Here is an 8,721-nt window from a genome sequence, read left to right as displayed (position 1 = left end):
CATCCCTCCTTTGTTTCTGCACTTTTTGTCAATGCCATTCCTACATCGTACTTCCTTTTTGCATTATTTTTATTACTTGTCCCCCTCTTTTTTATATAATTTCACTGAAGTAAGTTGATAAATGAACATTTGTTAATTTTTTGTATAATTCAATGGTAATATATATATATTGTTAATATCATAAGTTTTCACTCTAATTTTGGATTGCATTTGGAGCCAGTGAAACTGGAATGGTTCCTTCAGGATGGTACAAGTACACTGTAGTGCTGTACCGACATGAAAGGAATATTCACAGAAACTACCTCTTCCAACTTCACCCCAACTCACTGCATGTGCATATAATTGACTCTACCAGATGCTAGGGTCATGTCGATTAAAGGGGAGGACATCATACAGATCCCACACCATGAAGTACACTGCATACACACACAGCTTCCAGGCTCAGCCACACTGAAATTTTGAATAAAAGTAGACTGCTTATATAATATACTGTTTTGATAATTAAGAAACTGGTGCTTTTAAACTCAGACATCAATAACATGTACACAAATCCGTGAATTGCATACCACGATACCTTGAATATTAATTTAGATTATTCTTTATTTTTACTAAAATAGTTTGTCAGATATGATGTTTGTGCAATGAAAAGTCACAAACAGTAGTTATATAAGTAAAATTTGTACTGCCATCTAGGAACCAGAAATGAAACTTATTTATGAAACATGGTAATAATATATGCTTATAAACTGAACTCACTGCTAAGTAGTAGTTTTTCCTTTATATTATTTCATTACAAGAATATGCGTAGTATAGAAGAACAGAATAATATTACTTTTATACAAACTGTGAAACACTTCATAATGGCAATTAGGTGCTCAGATGAGGCTATAACTAATCTATAGCAGTTATTTGTAAGCATCATCGAGTAACAGATTGAATGCGGCCGCCACTATTTTCTCGGCTAATCCCTACAGCCTGTGCCTATATACTTTTAAAATGTTTTTCTGTTGTACTATAGCCATTGCAAAACCTTCACTCAATTTTGGCTAGCATGGGAGAATGAAAAAAAAAAAGGATGAACATCTAGGTTCTTTAGCTAGTTCCCAGTTCTCCACTTTAGCAACACTCGACAATGGCAATTAGGTGCTCAAATAAGGCTATAAATGAACTTTACCAGTTACATGTAAGCATCATAGAGAAATAAATTGATTGCGGCAGCCATTTTTATTCTCGGCCCACCCCTACATAATAAGCACTCCCGTGCTTAGTACATACACTAATACTGTATTATCGATATGTGCAGTAGTGTTACTACCGTATTATAAGTTATGTTGACATATGTTACTACCGTATCATCGTTATGTGGAGCTGTGTCAATACCGTATTTTTGTTATGAGCACCTGTGTTACTAACGTATTCTCGTTATAAGCAACTGTGTTACCGAAAATGAAAAGTTTGTGTAAATCATAAACCGTACGTCATTTACTTCAAAACATTTCAAACGATGATGCATCTAACAGATGTTGAAGAAACTTTCCAAGATCACTTTAAATTTACGAGAAAATAATGAGAAGGAAAGCTTTCTTTTGGTTTTCGCTACCATTTATTCCGACATTGTAGAACCAGTTTGTATGATTACACCAAACAGTGCGTGTACAAGTGGAAAATACACGAAACTGATTGTCTAAAGACTTAAATTAGCTTGGCTCACATTAGTGCATCGTTACCATCAACATTACGTAACAAATTATCAGCCGGATAAACTGAATGTTTACCAGAAAACTCCTCATCAATCTAACTTATACACAAATTACCATGGTTTTCACGAGTCTATGGTTATTCCGAATGAATAAAGTTTCAAACTGTAATCAAACGAGATCTCTACTGTAATAAATCATGAGTACCGAACATGAAACATTAAAGCTACAGTATTAAATGTTAAACGTTAAAGCTATAGTACCAAACGCGAAATGTTAAAGCCACAGTACCAAACGCGGAACGTTAAAGCCGCAGTACCAAAGTTGTAGTACCAAACGTGAAACGTTAAAGCTGCAGTCCCGAACGTGAAACGTTACAGACAATATACCAAACGTGAAACGTTAAAGTTGCAGTGTGGAACGCGAAATGTTAAAGGTACAATACCGAACGTAAAATGTTACAGTTGCAGTACTGAAAGTTAAACGTTATAGCTACAGTACCGATTACAAACCACACTGCGTCCATGACCTTGTTGTCTGCAGTGCAACCTCATGTATTTCACGCGATTTTGATACGTACACCAAGCACTCATGTAGCATGTGTTGTGGTCATACCAGACTTGCGCTACATGTTAAGATAATCTTCTGGATCTTAATCACGTTTTCGTTATGAAATATGGACAAACACATAATAATCCTCAGGCAGTGTAACATGAACAAAATAAGCATAGATAAAGTCTTGAGGAAGTATAACGTGAATAAAACAAACGTAGATCAAGTCTTCAGGAAATATAACGTGAATAAAACAAATGCCATCAAGTCTTCAGAAAGAGTCACAAGAACAAACCAAACTCATCAGGAAATGAGACATGAATGGACAGAAGAAAATGAACTCTTTCAGGAAATATCACATGAACGAAGATAAAACTTTTCAATGAGATTAAACAAAAATAAAATCTTTAAGGAAGTGTCACGTAAACAGAGCAGCTGAAGGTCAAATTCTACAGGAAGTTTCATGTCAATAAAATAACTGAAGATTGAAATGTCATCTGAGTGGAAGGACTAACGATTCTGGAAGTGTAACGTGAACAGAGCAGCTGAAGGTCAAATTCTACAGGAAGTTTCATGTCAATAAAATAACTGAAGATTGAAATGTCATCTGAGTGGAAGGACTAACGATTCTGGAAGTGTTGCGTAAATCAAACAAAACGTTTCATTTTAAAAGAAGTGTCCCACCAACATAATTAATCAGTGAATCGTTTACGCTTAGAGAAGTTATTTCTTGTTGGTTTAAAAATGATTCTTTGAATAATCATTTCCGATAATTATTTCTTTAAAATCATCAACTCTATCTTAACACTTTGAAAGAAATTCCATACAGATGTCATGTGAAGAAAATCTAAGACTTTCATAATAAGTTGGTGCGTGTGTATCTTTTTGACTAATATAAAACTGAAGATTAATGTCGTAGTTAGTGTGAAAGAAGCAGTGGAGGTTGACTTTTAGTATGTTTGATGAGAACACGTTTTTAATGCTTGGTGAACTATGAAAAGTTGAAAACAAAAAATACAAGTACAGAATAATCTTTGTATACTGTATTTAACATCCAGCAATATAGATAAAAATGTTCATCCCGTTTGTTTGTAGTTTCACGTCCATCTAATGTACTTCGTGACAGATTACTTTAGGGACTTGGAGAGTTCAGTCGTAAAGCTACGCTATTTCTATAGCTGTTACAGTTATTGGCTGAGATCTTGAATAATTCATGTTTTAGACTCGACAGTTTCATACCTTTACATCAGATAAACGAACAGTTTAAACGACTGGGCATTTGCTGTTTATTTTTTACAAGATGGCTGGCCTGTGTTCAAATGTACCTCTTTCTTCTGAAACTGTCGCAACACTTCCAGAATCGTTAGTCCTTCTACTTAGATGACATTTCAATCTTCAGTTATTTTATTGACATGAAACTTCCTGTAGAATTTGACCTTCAGCTGCTCTGTTCACGCAACACTTCCAGAATCGTTAGTCCTTCCACTTAGATGACATTTCAATCTTCAGTTATTTTATTGACATGAAACTTCCTGTAGAATTTGACCTTCAGCTGCTCTGTTCACGTGACACTTCCTTAAATATTTTATCTTTGTTCGATCTCATTGAAAAGCTTTATCTTCGTTCACGTGATATTTCATGAAGAGTTTGGTTTGTTCATGCGACACTTTCTGAAGACTTGATGGCATTTGTTCAATTCATCTTTCACTCTCTAAAGAGTTTAATTTTCGTTTGTTCATGTTTCACTTCATGAAGACTTCATCTATGTTTTTTGTTCACGTTATACTTCCACATGACTTGATCCAGGAGTGTTTTTTCACGTTACAGTTTCCGAAGACTTTATCTGGGTTTTTTAATGTTGCACTTCCTAAAGACCTGATCTACGTTTGTTTTATTCACGTTATACTTCCTCAAGACTTTATCTATGCTTATTTTGTTCATGTTACACTGCCTGAGGATTATTATGTGTTTGTCCATATTTCATGACGAAAACGTGATTAAGACTTAAAGATCATCTTAACATGTAGCGCAAGTCTGGTATGACCACAACACATGCTACATGAGTGCTTGGTACATATCAAAATCGCGTGAAATACATGAGGTTGCACGATAGACGACAAGGACATTTAACACAGTGTGGTTTGGAACATCTAGTTCAAAGTTTTCTATCCGCTCCTTGGATTTACTCATAATAAAATCAGTGAGAAGATTTTGACAAACATTTTCATGTTTTTTAAATTCTTTCTTGTTTTACAAAATATGGAGATCAATGGTGAGAACATCATTTCTGGTGAGAAACATCCTCAAATGTTTGATTATTTTATGAGGTCTGGTGAGTTGGAGGGGAGAATATCGATCACTGTGAAGAATACATTTACGTGATTGGCTGTGTTATCAAATCTTTAAGGAAGTGTGACATTAAGGAAAGAAACGAAGATCAAATCTTTAAAGAAGTGTCGCGTGAACAGAGCAACTGAAATTCAAACACTACAAGAAGTTCACGTCAATGAAATAACTGAAGATCGAGCACTTATGGAAGTGTCATATCAGTGTTTGGGTGTTTTATAAGTGTGACAGACAGTGGTGAAAACGTCATTCCTGGTGAGAATCATGGACACGGTATTAAACGTGTTGCTTTAGTCAGAGAACCATGGATACGGCATTAAACTTGTTGCTTTAGTCAGAGAACCATGGATACGGCATTGAGCTTGGTGCTTTAGTGGGAGTACCGTGGATACGGCATTAAGCTTGTTGCTTTAGTGGGAGTACCATGGATACGGTATTAAGCTTGTTGATTTAGTGGGAGTACCATTGATACTGTATTAAGCTGGTTTCTTTAGTGTGAGTACCATGGATATTGTATTAAGCTGGTTTCTTTAGTGGGAGTACAATGGATACTGTATTAAGCTGGTTGCTTTAGTGGGAGTACCATGGATAGGGTATAGAGTTGTTTGTTTAGTGGGAGTACCATGGATACGGTATAGAGCTGGTTGTTCAGTGGGAGTACCATGGATACGGTATAGAGCTGGTTGTTTAGTGTGAGTACCATGGATACGGTATAGAGCTGGTTGTTCAGTGGGAGTACCATGGATACGGTAAAGAGCTGGTTGTTTAGTGTGTGTACCATGGATACGGTATAGAGCTGGTTGTTTAGTGTGAGAACCATGGATACGGTATAGAGATGGTTGTTTAGTGGGAGTACCATGAATACGGTATAAAGCTGGGGTTTTAGTGGGAGTATCATGGATAAGGCATAAAGCTAGGGTTTTAAAATTAGTATATGAATATTTAAGTTAAGACCGTATCAAAAGAGTTCAGTGTGAAGCCTAACACCCATGAGTGCATTGCTTAGATCGACCTACCGTTGCCATAGCAACGAGGCCTCGTCATTCCTCCTATCCGTGCTTCCCACAGGTATACCTGACGGCTTAATCACAACAGCTTTAACATTCATCTCAGAATGATTTATATCACCAGACTGGATTTAATTTCCACAGCTGGCAATAAAGTTTACTACATCATGATGCAGAGACACGTTAATCCTTTATTCCAGGCATGATACTGCTTTGAAAGACTCGAGCGTACTGCTCCCGAACTTAATTAAGATGTATAGCACACAAGAGTACTTGGCGAACCAATACGCACGCACACGCACGCACGCACGCGCACACACACATACATACATAATTTAGAAACCTGGTAGGAGAAAGTGGGTACGCTTGCATTAACTTCTAAGTGTAACTCTCTCATCAACAGTTATACACGTTAAGTTGTTATTTATCCTTAGTAGGGAAATGGTGTCTATATTCACCGGTAGAGGACCTGCTATACTGCAGAGACTCAGTCCTAATTTCTCTTACACGTCAATCTTTAATTCTTAAAACAGCAACAACACGAAGACTAAGATTAAAATACAAATTATAACAAAAATAACATTCCTGAAAGTGAAACGTATTAAGAGGTTAAGTAAAGAAATCTAAAATTTTTAAGCTATAGAGAAGTTGTTTGTTTTTTGTACTGCGGTTATCGAAACTCGATTTTTAACTTTTTAAGCTGTCAGTTTGCTTGTTTGTTTAGAATTTCGCGCAAAGCTACTCGAGGGCTATCTGCGCTAGCCATCCTTAATTTAGCAGTGTAAGATTAGAGGAAAGGCAGCTATTCATCACCACCCAACGCCAACTCTTGGACTACTCTTTTACCAACGAATAGTGGGATTGACCGCACTTTATAACGCCCCTACGGTTGAAAGGGCGAGCATGTTTGGTGGGACGGGAAGCTTTAGAGACAAATCATAAGAATTTAAGGATGGAAGACTATCTGCCATAATCGGACTCCTGTAATTCTTCTCTAAAGGTCCCCCGGTGGCTCAGCGGTAAATCTGAGGGCTTATAATTCTAAAAATCGGGTTTTGATATCCGTGTTGGGCAGAGCACAGATAGCCCTTTGTGTAGCTTCGTGTTTCAAAATAAACAAACACCTTTCTTTGGCTCAAATTATTTTAGGTTAACCATTCTTTTAGATGAATGTAATTTCATAAAATGAGGTTATGTTATAAAACGACTAAGATTATAATTTTAAAATGTTAATGAATAATGTGACCTGTTGAGTACTTTTCCCATTATTTGCTTTAACAATCAACTCTAACCGATTTCATTCGTCTTCAGTACAAATACAGGAGCTTACTTGACAAGACATTAAGTTTGGCTTTAGCAAACACTGGCCGCTCCACTCCATTCTCCGCCACACATTCGTACGTAGCAACATCGAGATCTTTTCGGACAGGCTCGATGCGGAGCACCGAGCCGTTCGGCATGTCCTGGACAGCGTATCTTGTAGTGACCACTCTTCGGCCATTCTTCCGCCATTCTATTACGGGTTTAGGGTTGCCCAAGACTGTGCAGGTGAAGCTGGCTACGCTGCCACTGACCACCGTCTGGTTATGAGGTGCCCTTTCGATCTTCGGGGGATCTGTGAGAAAAAAATAAAGTAAGGTACAGGGGTCAGTTGTTTCTAAGTGCACGAACATTAGGGATCTCTTGGACAGGAAACTTGTGATAGAAAATAAAGCACAGGAAATAGCCGAGCATAATTGCACGAAGTATATACTAGTATGTAACATATATCAAGACTAACAAAGTACCACTTTACAATATCTTCCCTCCTGGTAATAGACTAAATAAATAATACGCTGTTTATTCTCAACATTCTGATCAACGTATATTAACAGATATAATACCTCGCATCATATCCCCTCTTCCCTTTGGTTACAAGATATATAGGAATAATTTGGTCTTTAGTACAGCATGCATACACCACAGTCAAGCTCTTTCTCAACTACACCACTAGGGGAACAAATGGCATGTCAAACATTCAGTTGAAAGACGTCGCTTCATAACCTGCTAGGAATATGGAATTAAGCTGTACAATTAACCACCACAATCTTGCGACTTCCGAATAAGGTGTGGAGTCTGTTACCCGTGAAACACTAACTCCAGTACGGCTTCTGAATAAGGTGTGGAGTCTGTTACCCGTGAAACACTAACCCCAGTACGGCTTCTGAATAAGGTGTGGAGTCTGTTACCCTTGAAACACTAACCCCAGTACGGCTTCCGAATAAGGTGTGGAGTCTGTTACCCGTGAAACACTAACCCCAGTACGGCTTCTGAATAAGGTGTGGAGTCTGTTACCCGTAAAACACTAATCCCAGTACGGCTTCCGAATAAGGTGTGGAGTCTGTTACCCGTGAAACACTAACCACAGTACGGCTTCTGAATAAGGTGTGGAGTCTGTTACCCGTGAAACACTAACCCCAGTACGGCTTCTAAATAAGGTGTGGAGTCTGTTACCCGTGAAACACTAACCCCAGTACGGCTTCTGAATAAGGTGTAGGGATTGTGTGACACAAGAAAAGCTACTTTGAGTAAGGTGTAAGGTTGCGTTACCTGGGTAGAGCTCATCCGAGTAAGGTGTAAAGATTATGTTACCCGGATAACGCTAATCCGAGTGCGATTTCTCTGTAAGGTTAAGGATCGTGTTACCAGGGTAACGCTACTCCAAGTATGGTGTAAAGATTGTTTTACTTTGGTAACACTAATCCGAGTAAGGTGTAAGGATTGTGTTACCTGGGTAACGCTAATCCGAGTAAGGTGTAAAGATTGTTTTACTTGGGTAACACTAATCCGAGTAAAGTGTAAGGATTGTATTACCAGGGTAACGCTAATACGAGTACAACTTCTGAGTAAGGTGTAAGGATTGTGTTACCAGGATAACGTTACTCTCAAAAGAATCTTTTATGTTGCCTGTTCATTTAAATAACTTGTGTTTTCGCCATCCCTTGTAACGGGTTAAAACACTACTCCTTAACACTAAAGTTGGTTTAACTGTAGCTTAGAACAGTCCTAAGAGAACTTTAATAAATCTAGAATGACGTCAGCTTTAATAATCACACGACTTGGGAACACGACATTGTTAA

General features: G+C 37.7%; 1 protein-coding gene across 1 annotated transcript in view; it reads right to left on the bottom strand.

Moving 5' to 3' along the window:
* Positions 1-7,494, bottom strand: part of LOC111089436 (tyrosine-protein phosphatase Lar-like) — a gene marked incomplete at its 3' end in the record, with an annotated part of 19,484 nt that extends 11,990 nt beyond the window's left edge. The window contains exons 1-2 of the mRNA XM_022401921.1: positions 7,486-7,494; positions 6,933-7,217 (exon numbers count right to left, since the gene is read on the bottom strand). Coding sequence (XP_022257629.1) covers positions 6,933-7,217; positions 7,486-7,492 — 292 coding nt within the window. The remainder of the gene's footprint in view (positions 1-6,932; positions 7,218-7,485) is intronic.
* Positions 7,495-8,721: the final 1,227 nt, after the last annotated feature.

This window comes from Limulus polyphemus, unplaced genomic scaffold (genome assembly GCF_000517525.1).
Source record: "Limulus polyphemus unplaced genomic scaffold, Limulus_polyphemus-2.1.2 Scaffold6228, whole genome shotgun sequence".
NCBI classification, from domain to species: domain Eukaryota; kingdom Metazoa; phylum Arthropoda; class Merostomata; order Xiphosura; family Limulidae; genus Limulus; species Limulus polyphemus.
This window is presented reverse-complemented; position numbering and strand designations above follow the sequence as displayed.